General features: G+C 45.7%; 1 protein-coding gene across 1 annotated transcript in view; it reads right to left on the bottom strand.

The window, feature by feature from the left end:
- TTC7A (tetratricopeptide repeat domain 7A) overlaps positions 1 to 18,942 on the bottom strand; it is a 123,180-nt gene extending 104,238 nt beyond the window's left edge. The window contains exons 1-2 of the mRNA XM_081254250.1: positions 18,479 to 18,942; positions 3,881 to 4,044 (exon numbers count right to left, since the gene is read on the bottom strand). Coding sequence (XP_081110376.1) covers positions 3,881 to 4,044; positions 18,479 to 18,662 — 348 coding nt within the window. The 5' untranslated portion in view covers positions 18,663 to 18,942. The remainder of the gene's footprint in view (positions 1 to 3,880; positions 4,045 to 18,478) is intronic.
- Between the last annotated feature and the right edge of the window lie 4,982 nt (positions 18,943 to 23,924).

Raw genomic sequence — 23,924 nt, forward strand, 5'->3', positions numbered from 1 at the left:
AGCTAAAGTTATACTATTTAAAACGTTACCCTTAATTCTTAAGCACATCTGTCTTGTGTTTCAGTGTTGTTTTTTCTTTTATGGAGTGATGGTTATAGAAGATGGTATGGTTTTGCTGTTGTGTTTTTGGTAAATTTTTTAAATTAACTGCTAGCCATTTTTTAATTTTTTTTTTTTTTTTTTTTTTTGCGGTACGCGGGCCTCTCACTGTTGTGGCCTCTCCCGTTGCGGAGCACAGGCTCCGGACGCGCAGGCTCAGAGGCCATGGCTCACGGGCCCAGCCGCTCCGCGGCATGTGGGATCTTCCCGGACCAGGGCACAAACCCGTGTCCCCTGCATCGGCAGGCGGACTCTCAAGCACTGCGCCACAAGGGAAGCCCCATTTTTTAATTTTATTTTTTTGGTCGCACCGCATAGCTTGGGGGATCTTAGTTCCCTGACCAGGGGTTGAACCCGGGCCACAGCAGTGAAAGCCCAGAATCCTAACTGCTAGGCCACCAGAGAACTCCCAAGCATGGTAAAATTTGTACTTAATAAATGTGATATGGTAGACAAAATAGTTTTCACAATAATACACGTGGATAGCACTCAGCCAATAGAAAGAATGAGGTACTGGCATGCAGAAAGCTTCAAGTGAAAGTTTTCAGTGCAAAAGAGCAACTTGACAAATATGAATCCTATGACTAATAAGAAAAGAAAGCTCCACACATGTGTTTGTGTGTTTGTTAATGCACAAAGAAAGCATATGGGATTCACACCAAATGGTGACCAGCACTCAACTCTGGGGATGGTAGTGGGCATGGGGGTAGGGGTGGAAACAAGGAGGTATTTATTATTCAAACTCTTTATTTAGTGAATTTTTTTTACAATAAGCCCGAGCCATTTTTATTTTAAAAATAATTTTTAATGTAAGGCCAGAAACTATCTAACTCTTAGAGGAAAACATCGGCAGAACACTCTATGACATAAATCACAGCAAGATACATTTTGACCCACCTCCTAGAGAAATGGAAATAAAAACAAAAATAAATAAATGGGACCTAATGAAACTTCAAAGCTTTTGCACAGCAAAGGAAACCATAAATAAGAACAAAAGACAACCCTCAGAATGGGAGAAAATATTGGCAAATGAAGCAACTGACAAAGGATTAATCTCCAAAATTTATAAGCAGCTCATGCAGCTCAATAGCAAAAAAACAAACAACCCAATCCAAAAATGGGCAGAAGACCTAAATAGACATTTCTCCAAAGAAGATATACAGACTGCCAACAAACACATGAAAGAATGCTCAACATCATTAATCATTAGAGAAATGCAAATCAAAACTACAATGAGATATCATCTCACACCAGTCAGAATGGCCATCATCAAAAAATCTAGAAACAATAAATGCTGGAGAGGGTGTGGAGAAAAGGGCACTCCCTTGCACTGCTGGTGGGAATGTGAATTAGTACAGCCTCTATGGAGAACAGTATGGAGGTTCCTTAAAAAACTAAAAATAGAACTACCATATGACCCAGCAATCCCACTACTAGGCATATACCCCGAGAAAACCATAATTCAAAAAGAGACATGTACCAAAATGTTCATTGCAGCTCTATTCACAATAGCCCGGAGATGGAAACAACCTAAGTGTCCATCATTGGACGAATGGATAAAGAAGATGTGGTGCATATATATGATGGAATATTACTCAGCCATAAAAAGAAACGAAATTGAGCTATTTGTAATGAGGTGGATAGACCTAGAGTCTGTCATACAGAGTGAAGTAAGTCAGAAAGAGAAAGACAAATACCATATGCTAACACATATATATGGAATTTAAGAAAAAAAAATGTCATGAAGAACCTAGGGGTAAAACAGGAATAAAGACACAGACTTACTTGAGAATAGACTTGAGGATATGGGGAGGGGGAAGGGTAAGCTGTGACAAAGCGAGAGAGAGGCATGGACATATATACACTATCAAACGTAAAATAGATAGCTAGTGAGAAGCAGCCGCATGCACAGGGAGATCAGCTCGGTGCTTTGTGACCGCCTGGAGGTGTGGGATAGGGAGGGTGGGAGGGAGGGAGACGCAAGAGGGAAGGGATATAGGAACAGATGTATATGTATGACTGATTCACTTTGTTATAAAGCAGAAACTAATTTTAAAAAAAAAGAAAATCAAGTTCACCCCAAAACTCTCAAAAAAAAAAGAATTTTTAAATATATAATAGAGTCTACTGGAAAGAAAAAAATTAAAAGGGTCTTGGTGGGAAAAGGTTGAGACCCATCAATCAAGTCCAACCATTTTGATTGGCAGATGAGGAACTGGAGGGCCCAGGATATCAGGGGACAGGCTCAGGGTCAAGCAGCTATTTTAATCCGAGACAAAACCTCCCAGAGCTACAATAATCCCTGTCAAGGAGTCTAAATGCAGTTACCTTAAACTTCCAGTATAGTCTCCCCACACTGCTTACAGAAAATGCCCCCCACTTCTTGGCCTGCTGTTCCAGTCCCACTCTCTCGCCCTAATGTCCCTTTACACCAATTACACACCAGTCCCTTACACTCTTGCTAACTGACATACTTTAAGGAAATTCTTCTAAGAGGAGCTCTTTGATTATACACTGCTTCCGTAGCTTGGAATGCCTTGTATTATCTGTGTATGTCCATATCCTAACCTCCTTCAAAGTCCAGCCCCCAGATGGGTCCAATTCCAGCACTACCATAATCCTGAGTTGACTCCCCACCTCACCCCAGGGAGTGTCCCCCTCAGACTTGCCTCCCCATGTATGCTACTCCTGTAGCATGTGTCACAGTACACCCTGAATAATTTTTTAATAGGACTATCTTCCCAGTAGCCTTGCAACCTCCCTGAGGGCAGGGTCCATGCTGGACTCATCTTTATTGCCCTCAAAGTACATAACACAATGCCTTGCACATAGTAGGTTGCAATAAAGTATTTAAGTCAGGAAATATATTACTTTGGAACATCTCTTGAAAAATCATTTCCCCTTTGGGTCTCTAATGACATACCCATATTTCTATTATAGTTTAGGATACATGGTAATTGAGAACAGTTTCAAACTTGAAAGTGCCTGAGAATCATCAAGAGAGCTTGTTAAAATGCAGGTTCTGAATCAGATTTTGCATTCTTAACCAGCTCCCAGATGATGCCCATACTGCAGGTGGGTGGACTATGCTTTGAGCAGTAAAGGTCTAAAGAAAGCTGTAACTGTACTTCCCTCTATACTGCCCCTCAGTGCCTTGCATATAGTAGTTGCTCAATAAGTGCACGTGGACTCCAACTGGCTTGCCATGTTATGGAGTGCTTCCGTTGCTAGCCAACTCAGAATGTTTGCCTGTTTCCAACTAGATCATACATTCACTGAGGTTTTATTTCCCTGAGATCCTCAAAGAAGCCAAAGGACCAGGTACAAACTAGGTCAACCAAATGCTGTGTAATAGAAATATATAACTTGGGCCACAAGTGCAAGCCACAAGTGTAATTTAGATTTTTCTAGTAAAAATTTCTAGTCACATTAAAAAAGGTAAAAATAGGTAAAATTAATTTTAATAATACATTTTATTTAATATATTCTAAATATTATAATTTGAATATGTAATCAATATAAAGAATTGATGCTCTTTTATATTCTTTCTGCGTTTTGCACTAAGTCTTCGAAATCCAGTGTGTGTTTCACACTCACAGCACAGCTCAGTTTGGACAAGCCATGTGGCTAGTGGCTACTGTATTGAACAGGGCAGGCCAACCCTTAAGGGAAACTTGCTGCTCAGGTGATCAAATGACCCCAGAAGGTCCTCACAGCAGAGACGAGGCAGGAGAGAGGAGAGACAGATCCAGGCTGGGTGGGTGGGGGGTCTACAACTTACCGGCAGCCTCCCGTGATTAAGGATACTGCTCAGATAGTTTCTGGCTTCATTTATCTTCGGCTCACTCTTCTCCAGCAGAGGGACAGAGTCTTTTATCTTGGCATGGTTCTCCTTCAAACACTGCTCCAGGAGGGCCTCGGCCAGGAGCAATTTCCCAAAGCCATCTGGAAAACAGGGGAGGGATCAGAGTGGCTACGTGAGGACAGTAGTCCCCTGAACATGGCAGATGTGGAGACTGGTACATGCCCCTGTACCCACCCAACCACCCCCAACCCAGCACTTGAATGGCTCGGATCTGAGAAAATAAAGACATAGTTTCTATGCACTTAAATAGCCTTTAAAGAAAAAACACACATTCTACCATGGTCACAGCACAAACTGCCCCCTTGGGTTTATTTTCTGTAGTTCAGTGTTTGAGGAGGTGGAATTCCCAGGACTTGGAACAAGTCCAGAATTTCAGAATTTAAAATGAGGGACAGGGCTTCCCTGGTGGCGCAGTGGTTGAGAGTCTGCCTGCCGATGCAGGGGACACGGGTTCGTGCCCCAGTCCGGGAAGATCCCACATGCCGTGGAGCAGCTAGGCCCGTGAGCCATGGCCGCTGAGCCTGCGCGTCCGGAGCCTGTGCTCCACAACAGGAGACGCCACAACAGTGAGAGGCCCGCGTACCGCAAAAAAAAAAAAAAAGAAAAAAAAAAAGAAAATGAGGGACAGAGATTGGTTCAAGATGGCAGAGTGGAAGGATGTGCGCTCACTCCCTCTTGCAAGAGCACCAGAATCACAACTAACTGCTGAATAATCATTGACAGGAGGATGTTGGAACTCACCAAAAAAGATGCCCCACATCCAAGGACAGCAGAGAAGCCACAATGAGATGGTAGGAGGGGTGCAATCACAATAAAATCAAATCCCATGGCTGCTGGGTGGGTGGCCCACAAACTGGAAAACACTTATACCACAGAAGTCCACCCACTAGCGGTTCTGAGCCCCACGTCAGGCTCCCCAACCTGGGGGTCCAGCAACGGGAGGAGGAATTCCCAGAGAATCAGACTTTGAAGCCTGGCAGGATTTGATTGCGGGACTTCGACAGGACTGGGGGAAGGGGAGACTCCACTTTTGGAGGGCACACACAAAGTAGTGTGTGCATCGGGACCCAGGGGAAGGAGCGGTGACCCTATAGACGACTGAACCAGACCTACCTGCTAGTGTTGGAGGGTCTCCTGCAGATGCAGGGAGTGGCTATCGCTCACCATGGGGACAAGGACACTGGCAGCAGAAGTTCTGGGAAGTACTCCTTGGTGTGAGCCCTCCCAGAGTCCACCATTAGCCCCACCAAAGAATAGGTAGGCTGCAGTGCTGGGTCACCTCACGCCAAAAAACCAACAGAGAGGGAACTCAGCCACACCCATCAGCAGACAAGCGGATTAAAGTTTTACTAAGTTCTGCCCACCAGAGCAACACCCAGCTCTACCCACCACCAGTCTCTCCCATCAGGAAGCTTGCACAAGGCTCTTAGATAGCCTCATCCACCAGAGGACAGACAACAGAAGCAAGAAGAACTATAATCCTGCAGCCTGTGGAATGAAAACCACATTCACAGAAAGACAGACAAAATGAAAAGGCAGAGGACTATGGACCAGATGAAGGAACAAGATAAAACCCTAGAAAAACAAGTGAATGAAGTGGAGATAGGCAACCTTCCAGAAAAAGAGTTCAAAATAATGACAGTGAAGATTATCCAGGAGCTTGGAAAAAGAATGGAGGCAAAGATTGAGAAGATGCAAGAAATGTTTAACAAAGACCTAGAAGAATTAAAGAACAAACACCTAGAAGAATTAAAAAATGAACAGAGATGAACAATACAATAACTGAAACGAAAAATACACTGGAAGGAATCAATAGCAGAGTAACTGAGGCAGAAGAACAGATGAGTGACCTGGAAGACAGAATGGTGGAATTCACTGCTGCAGAACACAATAAAGAAAAAAGAATGAAAAGAAATAAAGACAGCCTAAGAGACCTCTGGGACAACATTAAACACAACAAAATTTGCATTATAGGGGTCCCAGAAGGAGAAGAGAGAGAGAAAGGACCAGAGAAAATATTTGAAGAGATTATAGTAGAAAACTTCCTTAACATGGGAAAGGAAATAGCCACCCAAGTCCAGGAAGTGCAGAGAGTCCCAGGCAGGATAAACCCAAGGAGCAACAAGCCAAGACACATAGTAATCAAATTGACAAAAATTAAAGACAAAGAAAAATTATTAAAAGCAACAAGGGAAAAATGACAAATAACATACAAGGGAACTCCCATAAGGTTAACAGCTGATTTCTCAGCAGAAACTCTACAAGCCAGAAGGGAGTGGCACGGTATATCTAAAGTGATGAAAGGGAAGAACCTACAACCAAGATTACTCTACCCTGCAAGGATCTCAATCAGATTTGATGGAGAAATCAAAAGCTTTACAGACAAGCAAAAGCTAAGAAAATTCAGCACCACCGAAAAAGCTCTACAGCAAATGCTAAAGGAACTTCTCTAAGTGGCAAATGCAAGAGAAGAAAAGGACCTACAAAAACAAACCCAAAACAATTAAGAAAATGGTAATAGGAACATACATATCGATAATTACCTTAAATGTGAATGGATTAAATGCTCCAACCAAAAGACACAGGGTCGCTGAATGGATAAAAAAACAAGACCCATGTATATGCTGTCTAAAAGGGATCCACTTCAGACCTAGGGACACATACAGACTGAAAGTGAGGGGATGGAAAAAGATATTCCAGGCAAATGGAAATCAAAAGAAAGTTGGAGTAGCAATACTCATATCAGATAAAATAGACTTTAAAATAAAGAATGTTACAAGAGACAAGGAAGGACACTACATAATGATCAAGGGATCAATCCAAGAAGAAGACATAACAATTATAAATATACATGCACCCAACACAGGAGCACCACAATACATAAGGCAAATGCTAACAGCTCTAAAAGAGGAAATCGACAGTAACACAGTAATAGTGGGGGACTTTAACATCTCCCTTACACCAATGGACAGATCATCCAGACAGAAAATTAATAAGGAAACACAAGCTTTAAATGACACAATAGACCAGATAGATTTAATTGATATTTATAGGACATTCCATCCAAAAACAGCAGATTACACTTTCTTCTCAAGTGCACACAGAACATTCTCCAGGATAGATCACATCTTGGGTCACAAATCAAGCCTCAGTAAATTTAAAAAAATTGAAATCATATCAAGCATCTTTTCCGACCACCATGCTATGAGATTAGAGATCAATTGAGGGGAAAAAAAACTAAAAAAGACAAACACAGGGAGGCTAAACAATATGTTACTAAATAACCAAGAGATCACTGAAGAAATCAGAGGAAATCAAAAAATACCTAGAGACAAATGACTATGAAAACACAACGATCCAAAACCTATGGGATGCAGCAAAAGCAGTTGTAAGTGGGAAGTTTATAGCAATACAATCCTACCTCAAGAAACAAGAAAAATCTCAAATACACAATCTAACCTTACACCTAAAGGAACTAGAGAAAGAAGAACAAACAAATCCCAAAGTTAGTAGAAGGAAAGAAATCATAAAGATCAGAGCAGAAAGAAATGAGATAGAAACAAGGAAAACAATAGCAAAGATCAATAAAACTAAAAGCTGGTTCTGGAGAAGATAAACAAAATTGATAAACCTTTAGCCAGACTCATCAAGAAAAAGAGCAAGAGGACTCAAATCGATAAAATTAGAAATGAAAAAGGAGAAGTTACAACAGACACCTCAGAAGTACAAAGCATCCTAAGAGACTACTACAAGCAACTCTATGCCAATAAAATGGACAACCTGGAAGAAATGGACAAATTCTTAGAAAGGTATAACCTTCCAAGACTGAAGCATGAAGAAATAGAAAATATGAACAGACCAATCACAAGTCTCATGAAATTGAAACTGTGATTAAAAATCTTCCAACAGGGCTTCCCTGGTGGCGCAGTGGTTGAGAGTTCGCCTGCCGATGCAGGTGACGTGGGTTCGTGCCCCGGTCCGGGAAGATCCCACATGCCGCAGAGCGGCTGGGCCCGTGAGCCATGGCTGCTGGGCCTGTGCATCCGGAGCCTGTGCTCCGCAACGGGAGAGACCACAACAGTGAGAGGCCCACGTACCACAGAAAAAAAAAAAAAATCTTCCAACAAACAAAAGTCCAGGACCAGATGGCTTCACAGATGAATTCTATCAAACATTTAGAGAAGAGCTAACACCCATCCTTCTCAAACTCTTCCAAAAAATTGCAGAGGAAGGAAAACTCCCAAACTCATTCTATGAGGCCACCATCACCCTGATACCAAAACCACACAAAGATACTACAAAAAAAAGAAAATTACAGACCAATATCACTGAAGAATATAGATGCAAAAATCCTCAACAAAATACTAGCAAACAGACTCCAACAACACATTAAAATGATCATACACCATGATCAAGTAGGATTTATCCCAGGGAGGCAAGGATTCTTCAATATACGCAAATCAATCAATGTGATACACCATATTAACAAACTGAAGAAGAAAAACCATATGATCATCTCAGTAAATGCATAAAAAGCTTTTGACAAAATTCAACACCCATTTATGATAAAAACTCTCCAGTAAGTGGGCATAGAGGGAGCCTACCTCAACATAATAAAGGCCATATACAACAAACCCACAGCAAACATCATTCTCAATGGTGAAAAACTGAAAGCATTTCCTCTAAGATCAGGAACAAGACAGGATGTCCACTCCCACCATTATTATTCAACATAGTTTTGGAAGTCTTAGCCACAGCAATCAGAGACAAAAAAGAAATAAAAGGAATACAAATTGGAAAAGAAGAAGTAAAACTGTCATTGTTTGGAGATGACATGATACTATACATAGAGAATCCTAAAGATGCCACCTGAAAACTACTAGAGCTAATCAACGAATTTGGTAAAGTTGCAGGATACAAAATTAATGCACAGAAATCTCTTGCATTCCTATACCCTAACAACAAAAGATCAGAAAGAGAAATTAAGGAAATAATTCCATTCACCACTGTGACAAAAAGAATAAAATACCTAGGAATAAACCTACCTAGTGAGGTAAAAGATCTGTACTCAGAAAACTATAAGACACTGATGAAAGAAATCAAAGATGACACAAACAGATGGAGAGATATATCATGTTCTTGGATTGGAAGAATCAATATTGTGAAAATGACTATACTACTCAAAGCAATCTACAGATTCAATGCAATCCCTATCAAATCACCAGTGGCATTTTTTACAGAACTAGAACAAAAAAATCTTAATATTTTTATGGAGACACAAAAGACCCCGAATAGCCAAAGCAATCTTGAGGGAAAAAACAGAGCTGGAGGAATCAGACTCCCTGACTTCAGACTATACTACAAAGCTACAGTAATCAAGACAATATGGTACTGGCACAAAAACAGAAACATAGATCAATGGAACAGGATAGAAAGCCCAGAGATAGACCCACACACTTATGGTCAACTAATCTATGACAAAGGAGGCAAGGATATACAATGGAGAAAAGACAGTCTCTTCAGTAAGTGGTGCTAGGAAAACTGAACAGTTACATGTAAAAGAATGAAATTAGAACACTCCCTAACACCATACACAAAAATAAATGCAAAATGGATTAAAGACCTAAATGTAAGACCGGACACTATAAAACTCTTAGAGGAAGATATAGGAAGAACACTCTTTGACATAAATCACAGCAAGATATTTTTTGACCCACCTCCTAGAGTAATGGAAATAAAAACAAAAATAAACAAATGGGACCTAATGAAACTTAAAAGGTTTTGCACAGCAAAGGAAACTATAAACAAGACGAAAAGACAACCCTCAGAATGGGAGAAAATATTTGCAAACGAATCAACGGACAAAGGGTTAATATCCAAAATATATAAACAGCTCATGCAGCTCAATATTAAAAAAAACAAACAACCCAATTCAAAAATGGGCAGAAGACCTAAATAGACATCTCTCCAAAGAAGACATACAGATAGCCAAGAAGCACATGAAAAGCTGCTCAACATCACTAATTATTAGAGAAATGCAAATCAAATCTACAATGAGGTATCACCTCATACCAGTTAGAATGGCCATCATCAGAAAATCTACAAACAACAAATGCTGGAGAGGGTGTGGAGAAAAGGGAACCCTCTTGCACTGTTGGTGGGAATGTAAATTGATACAGCCACTATGGAGAACAGTATGGAAGTTTCTTAAAAAACTAAAAATAGAATTACCATATGACCCAGCAATCCCACTACTGGGCATATACCCAGAGAAAACCACAATTCAAAAAGACACATGCACCCCAGTGTTCACTACAGCACTGTTTACAATAGCCAGGTCACAGAAGCAACCTAAGTGTCCATCGACAGACAAGTGGATAAAGAAGATGTGGTACGTATATACAATGGAATATTACTCAGCCATAAAAAGGAACAAAATTGGGTCATTTGTTGAGATGTGGATGGATCCAGAGACTGTCATACAGAGTGAAGTAAGTCAGAAAGAGAAAAACAGATATCATATATTAACGCATATATGTGGAATCTAGAAAAATGGTAAAGATGAACCAGTTTGCAGGGCAGAAATAGAGACACAGATGTAGAGAAGCAAACGTATGGACACCAAGGGGGGAAAGTGGTGGTGGTGGGGGGTTGTGGTGGGATGAATTGGGAGATTGGGATTGACATGTATACACTAATATGTATAAAATGGATAACTAATAAGAACCTGCTGTATAAAAAATAAATAAAATTCAAAATTAAATTAAATTAAATTTAAAAAAAGGAAAAAAAAATGAGGGACAAAGTCACACCCATGCTCCAAGGTGATAAGTTCTTACACAAGGAAGGAATTCCCTCCAAACAACTGAAGAGGAAAAATATACAAGGTGGCTTAATAACACATTGTCAGGTGCTCCTATCTTCCATGTAGCAGAATTGGTTTTCTCTGTTATTAAGGTATTTTAGCATGACCCAAGGATAACCTAGCAACCAAGGAGAGTTAAGGCCAGAAGCAGATTTACTGGTGTAGCACGGCAATCCTTGGCACTTTCTCGAGTTCCCGCACACATTAGCTCGTCCACAGACCTCACCCCTTGGCTAGTGATTTCCTATTGCTTGGTTTAATTTGCTGTCTCCCCCACAGCACTGAAAACTGCAATCCTGGAGCCACTGTATCCCTGCTACCTACAGCAGGGACGACCTGAGTGGGATGGGATCCAGGTGCTCAGGATGCAGGGTTTGAGGTTGAGGGTGGTTTCAGGACCGCCTTGGGTGGCTCTGCTTGGTGACTGGCTCCTGGCCTGTCCCCCTTGAACAGAGCAAGGACCACTTAATACAGGCACCCAGTAAACAGTTGCTGAGTAGTGGGATCCTTTCCACTCCCCCATGGGGAAGCCCTGAGGCTCAGGGAGTTCTGTGCTCATCCAAAATGCCTCCAGGGGGGCTTCCCTGGTGGCACAGTGGTTAAGAATCTGCCTACCAATGCAGGGAACATGGGTTCAAGCCCTGGTCCAGGAAGATCTCACATGCCGCGGAGCAACTAAGCCTGTGCACCACAACTACTGAGCCTGTGCTCTAGAATCCACGAGCCACAACTACCAAGCCCGTGCACCACAGCTACCGAAGCCCGCGCGCCTAGAGCCCATGCTCCGCAACAAGAGAAGTCACTGCAGTGGGAAGCCCGCGCACCACAACCAAGAGTGGCCCCCGCTCGCCACAACTGGAGAAAGCCCGCACAGCAACAAAGACCCAATGCAGCCAAAAATAAAATAAAATACATAAATTTATAAAAAAACCCAAAATGCCTCCAGGAACATGTGCTCGATCCCACGTCCTCTAGTGCTCTTCCTGCTGCCAGGATGGTATTCTCAGACCTACTCAGAATGCCACTCACTCCTTACTCTCAGGACCACTGCAGTTTGCTCACAACTCAAAGCCACAGGTGTAAAATTGCATGTCCCTGAATAATGGTCTCTCTTCGTAAGGGAGATTCCCCACAGAGAGCATCCCGGAAGCCCAGATCCCAGAGAACAGTCACAGGAGATGTTCCTTCTGAGGATGCCACAGCCTAGCAGCCCATCCTTTGCTACCTACCTCATGATTTCTAAAAGTAACATTAGGAGGAAATGGCCAAAAATGATGTTTCAAACTATCATCCATCACTAGTGGGACAGAAGTTGGTAGAACCTCTACAAAGGGCAACTTGGTGACATATATCAAAATTATTTCTTGCACATCCCCATTGACTCAGCAATCCCATGCCTACAGATGTCCTCGAACATGTGTAAAACGACCAACACATAAGGTCATTCCTGCAGCTTTGTTTATAATAGCAGAAAACCAGAGAAAACTTTATGTCCATCAACAGAAGGCTGATTAAATAAAGCATGATATATCCATTAAAAGGGACACCATGCCACCATAAAAAGGAATGAGGAGGCTCTATATGGGCTGTCATGACATGAACTTCAAGATAAACTGATTAGAAAGTAGAGCACACACAGTGGACCACTGTGTGTTTATGCATGAAAATATGTAAAAGGATAACACAAACATCTGCTAACTTTTCTACCTTACAGGGACGGGGGCAGAGATGGAGGGAGGCTTTTCACTCGTTACTTTTGGGTACCTTTGGAAGGTTGACCCATGTGAATATATCACCTAGTCAAAAATAAAATTTAAATTGACCCAAGAATACAAGGAATCTTCTACGTTTCCAAAATCTCAGCCAGGAGGGGGAGTGGGCTGCTTAGAAGTGGGTGCCTGAGCAGCATTCCTGAGCTGTGGGCCACTTGGCAACTGGCGGTCCCCTTCTAATCTGTTTTGCATCTGTAAATCCTGAGGTAGAGTTATGAACCTGCTCTTTCCCAGGGAACCTCATCCCTCCCCAGGCTCCGCCTGCCCGGCTGGTCCCGCCCCTCTGCCATCAGGTGCAGCAATGCACACAGCTCCCGCCCCGCGGTCTGCAGGTGCCAGTCTGCAGCCCAGCCTTCTGGCCACCGGGTCCCGCCTCCGCCACCCAGCTACCCAGCCCAGAGCTCCCTAGGGTTCCTTTCCTTTCATGCCAAGAGAAACCAGCTTCCTTCTAGGCAAACCTCAATCTTGAAATACTCCTCAGGGCCCACACCTCTCCTCAAAATGTCCTCTGAACACACGCTGCTCAAAGTGTGGTCCGTGGACTGGGGTGGGTCTGTACGTCTTCGTGACCCAGTCCCGCGGGGTGAGTGCACAAATATAGAGTATATGTTCAGAAACGTTGACAACCATGTGACAGAATAACTGTCGAATCAAATACTAAAAAATTGGTGGTGGGGGGAGTGGGTATCAGTTTATGTATTTTAAGAAAGTATCGGAACACAACAGATTGGGAATCTAAAAAAAAAACCAGAACATAAAACTGAGACTTCACCACAGACCGTTTGAGAAGCACTGCTCTAAACTTCAAAAGTGCCTTTTACTGAAAAAGGGGGGCTGGTATTTGCTGATGGCCCACTGAGTACCAGGTACTTTATTATATAGTATCATTTAATCAGCACAGCCCTGATAGGTAGAAATTATTCCCATTTTATAGATGACAATAAAGATGCAATGTTGTTATGGTCACAACCCACATAACGTAACACAGCCAAAGAACAGTCCCTCTTCCCCACATTCCACGCAGAGCAGAGCTTCTGACAGTTTGGAAATGAAGAACAGTCTAAGAGCTGCAAACAGTAGGTTAAAAGCTAATCGTAATTCCAAGGGCAGGAATAAGAGTAGTTCTCACTGTCACACACTTGCGAGTTTCAGACTGTTTTGTAGATTAACACTCCGGATCCTTCTCCAGAGCCTTTCTGCCCTCCCTCTTCACACCCAACTCAGTCTCTCTGTTTTTCCATTTAGTAGACACTCAAGTAGATATCGGGAATTTACTTTCTTTTCTTCCTTGTCCAACTCTCCTCCCTGCTCCACTTTTTCCATCCCACTGTTCTCAACTGGTCAGTCTATGGAACTGAAGGGTAGTTTGGAATGAAAAGTTCTAGGTTTTCAGTTGTTAAATAAGAATCCAGGTGGATCGAGGCTTTCCTATCCTTCTCCAAAGGTAAAACAGATTGCTTTTCATCATCTTATTGTCCGAAACCTACTCCCTATCCTGGTTTGGGTAAAGTGTTCCAGCTTTTCCCTTGCTGGGGCATTAGGAAGGCCTTCCTCACGGACAGTGCAACAGACTCTGGGAGCCTGGCTCCTGATTCTGGCAGCCCAGCCCAGCTCTCTGCTCTTAGCAGAGGCCCAAAGCAAGTCCCCACTTCGTGGCCCGCCCAGTCTCCCCACCTTGTTTAGGAGGCCTCTGCCGGCTAGCTTCCTCTCCACTCCCACCCCTCTCCAGGCCTCTCGCAGCGTGCCGGTTCCCAGGGACCCACTTCAAGGATACCGGCTTCCTCCCCGGAACCCATATTTGCAGGGCAGTGCTCCCCACTCTTCCACCTGCCAATTCAGTCAGGAAAGGTGGTTCCAGCTGGCAGGCCAGGTGCTCAGACCAGACCCTTCCCTACTGGGTCAAATGGGGACATGGTGGTCTCTGCAGCTGCTCACTTCACAGGACTGCAAAGGGCTGGGACCTTCTAACCGTGGCACGAGGAGAAAGAGGGCAAAACTAGTGAGGCCACATGCCTCAAACGTACTCTCGCTAACTTCAACTGAAAAAAAATGCTCAGAACAATCTCCAGTTTTTTTTTAAAAAATCACTAATTGAAAAAAAAAGATAGGGGATGACTACAGATTAGGAGAGACTCCAGATGGATGGAGAGAGTAGCAGATGTGATTAAAGCAAGTATAGTAAAAGAATATTCGAATCTAGCTGGTGGGAATACAGGTGTTTACCGCAAAATTCTTTCAACTTTTTGTATGTTTGAAATTTTCATAATAAAATGTTGGGGATAAAAGAAAGATTCAACCCATTAACCAAATGCAATGTGTGGCCTTATTTGGATCCTCATTCTAGCAAACAAACTGTAAAATTAAATAATTAGATGAGGGGGAGGTGTAATAAAAATATGGTAGTTTTATTTTTCAAAAGAGTTCTTGTTTAATAAATACATACTGAAATATTGCAACGTGGGGGAGAAATGGCCCAGGGTGTAGCTCAGACAAAACTATTCATGAGTTTGTGATCACTGACACTGGTTGATGGGTATATGGGATTCATTTTTCTCTCTACTTTTTTGACGTTTTGGAAATTTTTCTTAATAAAGTTTTTTTTTTTTTTAACCACTTGGATGCGGCTCTTTGTTTTTATGTGAACAAAACTCATCACAGCTAGCCACCCTCTGGGGTTCCCCTGCTCCATCCTGACCAAATCTAAACCGGATGTGAGTTTGAAAGAAAATGTACAAACAGTAGTAAACACCCTCCCCCTGGGCAGGTGGTGGGGAGCAGCCTCCCCAGACAGGAAAAGGGGGCCCCTTCTGCGGGAGCATCTCCTGATCCTTTACCCCCACCAGACCAGAAAGAGGTCCCCCTCCTTCAGCTGGGTCTTCCCCTTCCGCTCCCTGGAGTGAAACCCATGTTCTGGGGGCTATTGTTCGTTTCTTTGGGAAATCCCACAGATACAGCAGGGCCTCAGTCTGTAAAATAGCGTTCAGCTGGGGTTCGTCCTCCTCCCTCAGCACCTTCCTCACCTCTCCCAAATTATGTAATTATGTTGAAGCTTCTGGTCATTGAGTCTAACAGACCAGGTGGGACTTTTAAGAATCTCCCTCCTGGGCTGCAGGGGGCTCAGTATCCACACCCCCTCAAAAAACAGGCCCTTAGCCACGTCCTGTATGATCCTATTTATATGAAATGTCCAGAAGAGGCAAATCTATGGAGACAGAAAGATCAGTGGTCAGGAAGGGGGGATGGGGCAGAAATAGTGAGTTCCCGCTGAATGGGTATGGGGCTTCTGCTTGGGATGATGAAAAAGTTCTGGAATTAGACAGCAGTGATGTTTATGCAACATCGTAAATATACTTAATACCTGGGATTGTACACTTTAAAATGGTTAAAATAGCAAATGTTATGTGTATTTATTTTACCACAATAAAAAAATACAAAAAAACCCAAAAAACAGGACCTTAATCCCTCCAGTGATCAAGGAACCCAGTGGAGAGAGAACCAAAATAGCAGACAATCCAAAAAATGCCCTAAGCATGGGCTTCGGGAGTCATTTGTTTTCCTTCCTTGTGTGTGTCTGTGTGTGCATGTGCGTGCAGGCATGTGTGCGTTCTGGGATAAATGTATCTGGAAATAACAATGGGAGAAAATCGCTCATAGGACCAAACCCCAAAATTGGCAGGAGAGACCCCACTGACCTTAGCCTCCCTCTTTGTGCTGGTCAGTTCCCACAGTGAAGCCAACCCAGGCTCCACACTCCTCCCTCTGTCACTAGTAGACCTGGTGTCAGGGACTCCGGTTTGGGTACAGTCTCTGCCACATACTCATTATGTGACCTTTCTGGGCCTTGATGCCTAAAATGGGGACAATAATTCCTGCCCTCCCCACAGGGCTGTTTACAAAACAAGTTTTTTCAAATAGAAGCAGCACTTTATAACTATACCATACCATTTATAAACTATGCCATACCAGTGCTTCCCAATAATCCTTCATAGAATCCTTCCCAAATAAAGTCTTTATTTGAGAAATGTGGTGTTTATACTCTAACCTTGGCTTGAACATCATACACAGGTGAGCATAATAAAGGCTCTGAGAAGTCCTGCAGTTAAAAAAGATCAGTTTAACAATATTGAATCTGTTAGGTCTAATGACTTAGCTTTTTTGGCTCCCCAAACCCTTTTATCCTAGAATACCAAGGAATTAATTACTCAACCTCCTTGAGACCTCTGAAGAACAGCTTAGGAAGTAAAGCCCTGGATAGACTCTAGGCGGCCCTGGTTACTGTCTTGGGCCCAGCATGCTTCTCTGTGGCGCTGCCAACCTCACCCAGATTCCCACACCTTGACCAGGCCCCAGTGCCCTCTGCATGGGTCATCTTCCATTCCACCCTCACCAGCCCCACCCCACCACATCACCCCACACAGGGGACAGAGGGGAACCTGAAATGTATCTGTCCTTCCATGGAAGGCGGGGTCTCATCAGTTTCTCCCAAACGTGCATCTTTAGCTCTGGCCACTACCCCTCACTGCCACGCTCAGACCTACCTCAAAGCCTCAAACCGACTGTCCATCCCTGCCACCTAGCCCCCTCAATGTCCATCTATCCTTCCTCCTCATTGGGCAAACATACTCTGCCCTTCCCAACACCAGTTAGAGGCCAGTACCAGTTCTGCTGCTTCCTGAAAACTCCTCTTCCTCTAAGCACCATAATCTAACACAATTGCCCTCTGATCGCCCCTCTGCCTTCCCATCCATTTTGTCAACTCTTCAAGCTGGGATTTTGTGTTATACTTCTTGGAGAGGTAATGGTGCAAGTGGTTAAAAGGATGTATTCAGAAACCTGGGTTCAAATCCTGGTTCCACCACTTATTGGCTGGATGATCAAGTTATTTAAGTTCTCTGTGCCTCAGTTTCTTTACCCGTAAGTGGCAAACAAGAGTACCTGCTTCATGGGGTTGCTGGGAGAAACTGAGTTGATTACAGTGCTTAGTACACCTGCACACAGTGAGTGAGCGAGTTACTATTACTGTTACTATTATCGTTATCATTCTGTCTCTTCACAGAGCCTTCCACAGGCTGGGCAGTCTTTAAAACTCTTTATATCTGTATTTATTTACTCCCTGCCTCCTTCCACAAAGGCTCTAAAGTTGGCCGCGCACAAAGAGAGGGCTCAGGGAGGTCTCTCCAGGCTGAGCTGAAGGCACCAGGAACAGGTTGGAGGTTGGAGACTGGGGCGCGGTGTTCCCCCACTGCCACATCAGGGTGCCTTCCCGCCCCAGCACAAGAGCCCAGCCCAGCCAAACCAGCCCTACTGCTAAAGCCACAGACGGCCAGGGCTAGATGCGTCCCCAGCCAGAACTCAGAAGAAGAAACTGAGGCTTACCAGGCCTCTTTCCCACTTCTCCACCACTCCACCCTGGCGCTCGTCAAGCCCCCAATCATACCGGCTGTGCACAGAGCTTCGCCGTCAATTTGACTTGGGGGAAAGAGGGGGAGGGCAAGGAGAGACAGGCACAGCCTTCACCTGACGGAGTTTAGGAACCGGAATGGGGGTTGGAGAGGCGGCGCAAGAGTCCGGCCTAAGCCCCAGTCTGATGCGTGCCGAAACCACCATTTCACAGCAGTCCGAGCAGCCCACATGATCCAAAAGGGCAGAGAGCAAAAGCCGTTTCTCTCTTTTCCCCAAAGCACCCTGTATGTGAGTTTTCTCCTTGGGCAGAAGAACCTTCCTTACTACCCTGGTTGCTCCTAAGACCAGCACTGTAGCAAGGGTAATACCGAAAGCAGCCACCGCCGGCCCCACGCAGTCGGGGCCCGCTTCCTGGAGGAGGCGCCTTTCGCGCGCTCCGCGCTTGTGAACCGGCCCCTTCCTTCCCTCACTCACCGGTGTCCACAGAGGTGAGCACTGCGTTCGGGCTGGCTCGCCGGCCGCCTCCGCCGCCGGGCACGACTAGCGTCTGCATCTGCCGAACCAGCTCTGGCATGCGGTCCCAGTGGCCCTCGGCGCGGCAGCGCTCCAGCTCGCTCTCCATCTTCAGGTGGGAGCCGTGCGCGCCCTTCGCAGCCATCTTCGAGCGGGCGCTGTCATGGGAGGTGCGGCCGAGAAGTGGAGACCCGGCCGGGGGTGGCGTCCCGGCTGGGGCACACACGCGGGCGGGGTCGACCGGGGCGCGAGCGGCGGCCGGGGCCCGGGTGGCAGCTGGGGCCCGGGCGGCGGCCGGCGGGCAGCAGCCGCAGCACCCAGCGCACCGCCCGGCGTCTCCGGGCTGGGGCTCCGGCTGAGCGGCCCGGACGCGCCCAGGAGAAGCCTCCGCCTCTGCTGCAGCAGCTTCAGGCGCCGCCGCCGGCGCCGCCGCAGCTGCTGTCACAACCCCCGCCCCACGCCTGGGCGCCGCCAGCTTCGGCCCCACCCCCGGCCGCGGCTCCACCCCTCGGGGGCGTGGCCCGGCCTCAGCGAGCCGGGCGCGCGGGCCGCCAACGCGGCCACAGCAGCTAGGCGCGTGCTGGGACTCGCGGCCGTACCGGCGCCAGCCCCGCGTCGCCGCCGCCGCCGCCGCCGCCGCCGCCGCCCCCGCTGACTCGGCGCTCACTTTAATGCTGCGCGGAGCCCCGGAGCTCGGGGGCGCCTCGCTCCCCACCCCTTCCCCATCCCATCGGGGCTCTTGGCCTGGGAGACCCCCGCCCCGACGACCCGGCTCTGTTACCACCGCTGTCCGGCACGTCACAAATTCCGGGAGAGGCAGGCCGGCCGGCCGGCCGGTCACTCCCAACTCCTAGAGCGAGCCTTCCCGGAGAGCCGCCGGCTGCCGCGCAGCCTTGCGCGCCACCCGCGGGGCTCTCGGGAGAACCCGCCGGTTCGGAGTCCAGCGACTCTCGGGACGCCTCCACTGCGAGAGACTTGAACGTTGTTTTTTCAGAGCGGAGTTCCTCTTTCCAACCTGTCTCCCCCCACCCCAACTGGCAGGCCTGTCCTCTGCGGAATCCTGTTGCTCTGGATTTCTTAAACTTTTTAAGCTGTTTCTCCAACTTGGTATTTACATATTTAATTCTGGTGTCTGAAGACTGTGATCAAAGCTGTACCGAGCTCTAGGACTTAGCTCGGTGCTGTGGGGACTAAGAAGTTCAAAGGATTACAGGGCGGCCTCGGGGGCAGAGGCGGATGACACCCTCTGCCTGACACTGGTTATGGTGGCCCCGCCTCCGGGCGACCCCAGCGTACAGTCCCGTGTGGGGATGGAGGCCATCACTCAAGAAATCACAGCGAGACCAAAGCGACAAAACAAAACTATTTAAATGACATAGTGCATGGCACAGACCGAAGATTCCAGAGTACGGGAAAGTCAGAGCAAGCTTTTAAGTGTCAGGAGACTCACTGCTTCGTGCTTCTAGACAGCTGTAACTGGGGGAAGTTTTTGTCAAGTGGAGCTCAGGCTCCTGAGCCCTTTGCCTCTGCAGCCACAAGGGGTTATCTGTTGAAAGCAGCCTTCCTACCCCCCGCCCCCCTTGTCGCCCCCAACTCCCCCCCCCGCCCCCCCCCCGTGGATGTCCTCTTCTCTAGGTTTCAAATGCTGCTCCATTCCTTGTTTGGGGGGCAGAATTCCTCACCTTGGCTGCTGCTCTGGGGTCTGTCCTGAGCTCTTAGAGACCAGGAGATAGATGAAGGAAAATGGGGACAGCTCTGGCAGTTTACTCAGTTTACACAAACTCCTCGACACCTACTCCTGTCAACTGCTCTAGCCGGCTTTTTGTTACCCTTTGCCTGCCCTTGCTGGTCACCAGAACCAGATTTCACTTGGAGAGAGATGTGCGTGTCCTTTCAGTGAGGGTGGCCTGAGGACACCCTGCGATTTGCCCCAATCTGGCGTTCCCCAGAGTCAGCCCTAGGGCAGGCAAAGAAAAGCAGAGCTGATAAGAGGAATCCTGACAAAATAAGGAAAACTCCTCTCCTCCCTCTTTTCTCTCCAATCCTTTGCCAACCCCTCCCCCTGTTTGCTGGACTCCAGGGAACTAACTGAAGGGGTATTGCTGCCTGTTTCTTCCGCGGGTGCATCAGTATTTGTGTGGGCATGGGGCATGGGAGGGAGGAACACAGCATCATGGTGAAAGCTTATGACAAACTGCCCCTCAGCACCACAGAACACATGCTGGACCCCTTCACGGCTCTTTTCCAGCAGAGACAGGACCCCAGCCCATTAGTGACCAACATCTTTCAGGGGAGTAAGAGGCTGTAGGAACAAGAACAAAGAACAACCATGATCCAATCAGTAATATTTGCCAAAATCAATGACAAATAGAAAGTGTGGTGGTTGTTTTTATTTTTTAATAATCTGGGATTTCTCAGATGAGAGTTTAGGACACATTCTGATAAAGACCACTGTCATTTGCCAGCTCAAAAATGCCACCGAAATAACTCGCTGATCAGGTGAAGCTGAGTTCATTGCTTACCAGAGTGAGGGAGAGCACTGCCTTGACAATCTTTGTCAGAGAAAGGAAGGAAGTTCGCAGGAGGTAAATCGACTTAATGAGAAATGTGTATTTTCAGGGAGCAACAAAGATGGTACAGCACGAGGGACCATCTGGGTTAAAGGAGGCTCTAAAGCCAAGCCAATAGGAGACTATTTGTTTAGCTGCTGCCCCTCAACAAAGTGGGAAGCTCTTGCCATTGGATCACAAGAGAGGCTAAGCTATTAGTCTTTATTCTCATGAAGTTAAGGGCTTAGTGAGATCTCTGATTTACTTATAGGTTGAAAGGTTTATGATGTTTAGTTAGGCCCAGAGTAGGAGGGTATTGAACATCTCATTTGAACTCACAAAAGACAAGTTCATGTTTGTTCTCAGAGAAAAGGTTTGGTTACCAGAGACTTGGGCAAGTCAAATAATGGTATGGGAGTTTCAGAAAACTCGGGAACACACAGCCTGCAGTGGCCAGTGAGACTCAGGAATCCTCATAATTGTCTCTTAGTTGGCCGGGTACCTTTTGCACAGCTGGTTGTCTGGATTAAGAGATTTGCCTCCATGGAATAAATCTTGTCTTAGGTCGTGCACTTTCCTTTGACAAATTGTTAACTTCTCTCTGGAAACCATATGCCCTCCCTGAGCTAAAAGAGGAAGCAGAGAGATGAATCAGCCTTAGAGCTTGCCTAATCTTTGGAACAAGAAAGATTATCCACATATTGGCTAAGAATAGGGTCACAGGGCAATTTAAATCTCTGGAGGCCCTGGTTGAGGACTTGGGAAAAGTAGGAGGGCATCTCAGAAACTGAGGCATACCAGTCCAAGTATGTTGTTGATTTTCCTTGGAGAAGACAGGTATTAACTTTTGATTTAAAGAGACTCCAAAGAAAGCACAACAGAGTTCTACAATTGTACAACACGTGGTCAGTCTCCTTAGGCCTTGAGGATAAAACACTATTTGAGTTTGGTTCTAAAGGGAAGTGGAGAGTGACTTATTTATGGCCCCAGGGACCTAAGTGAATCTATACTCCTGCCACTGGGCTTTTTGACTGGGAGGACAGGAGTATTACAAGGCTAGGATGAGGTACAAAGGCCCTTTCTCTTTATGGCTTTTTTTTTTTTTTTTTTTTTTTTTTTGCGGTACGCGGGCCTCTCACTGTTGTGGCCTCTCCCGTTGAGGAGCACAGGCTCCAGAGGCGCATGCTCAGCGGCCATGGCGCAGGGGCCCAGCCGCTCTGCGGCATGTGGGATGTGGGATCTTCCCGCACTGGGGCATGAACCCGTGTCCTCTGCATCGGCAGGCGGACTCTCAACCACTGCGCCACCAGGGAAGCCCTCTTTATGGCTTTTGATTTTAGTTTTATTCCTTCCTTAGTGCCTTGTTTTAAAGGCTATTGAGCAAGCTTGGGTAGAGGTTTAGGTGGGTCAGTCTGAACCTTGATGGGTTTAGTTCTAGTAGAATGTCAGTGGAATTGTTTGCCCACAAGAGAGCTTCAATCTATGTTTGATTTACACACAAAAGTACTGGCAAATAAATATCCAAATCAGCCAGGACCTCATTATGAACAGGGAGGTCCTCAGGGACTGGAGGGAAGAGGCCATCAGGAGAGCATTTAATGTGGCAATTCCATTCACACAGTAAATCCCTTGCTATTAAGTTAATGAGTGTAGTGTCACAAAGGAGAAAAGAACATTCCTTGGTTAAAAGTACAGGGCTGATGGTTAAGTGCCGGGGCCTAGGGAAGGTGTGGTTTTAGATATTTAGGATTATTAGATAGATGCCTGACCAAGTAGTTTGTTGACTCCAAGGCAAGGGTTGTACAGAGGGTCCCTTACTTATGATGGTTTGATTTCTTCCAACTTTAAGATGGTAGGAAAGTGATACCAGTTTGGTGGAAACCACCCTTTGAATTTTGAATTTTGGTCTTTTCCCCCAGGCTAGCAAAGTACAGTAAGATCCTCTATCATGATGCTGGGCAGGGCAGGGCAGCTTCCAGTCAGCCACGTGATCACAAGGGGAAACAACCAATACACTTATAACCATTCTGTACCCGCACAACCATTCTGTTTTTCACTTTCAGTATAGTAGTCAATAAATTACAAGAGATACTCAATACTTTATTATAAAATGGGCTTTGTGTTAGATGATTTTGCCCAATCGCAGGCTAATTAATGTAAGTTCTGAGTACATTTAAGAGTGGCAAGACTAAGCTATGATGGTAGGTTAGGTTTACTGAATGCATTTTTTTTTTTTTTTGCGGTACGCGGGCCTCTCATCGTTGTGGCCTCTCCCGTTGTGGAGCACAGGCTCCGGACGCGCAGGCTCAGCGGCCATGGCTCACGGGCCCAGCCGCTCCACGGCATGTGGGATCTTCCCAGACCGGGGCACGAACCCGTGTCCCCTTCATCGGCAGGCGGATTCTCAACCACTGCACCACCAGGGAAGCCCCCTGAATACATTTTTGACTTAGGATATTTTCAACTTATGATGGGTTTATTGGGATGTAACCCCATTATAAGTTGAGGAAGATCTGTATAATAGTGCTCAGGTTTAAGATTTATATTATTGTGACCATATCAATCAAAACTGTAAGATTGTCTTTTAATTTTTAGAGAAATGTTTCCTTGTGGGTTTGCAGGTAGAGTGGGAAATTGAACACCTTCATTGATAATTTCTTTCTTTCTTTCCCCTTTAGTTTCTTAGTTCTAGAGCTCTTTTAAAATAGAGCTCTTTCAAGGTTTTGGAGGTCTGGCCATGGGCCTATTTCCCACCCTACTTTTTGCTTGCATATTAAATCCTCTATTTCTGCTTTGAGGCCATTCACAAAACGATAAGAGGGAGAGCCAGGGTCACATCTGCTTCAAGATTTACTACT

This window comes from Mesoplodon bidens (genome assembly GCF_964165515.1).
Source record: "Mesoplodon bidens genome assembly, chromosome: 14".
In the NCBI taxonomy this organism is placed as follows: Eukaryota; Metazoa; Chordata; class Mammalia; order Artiodactyla; family Ziphiidae; genus Mesoplodon; species Mesoplodon bidens.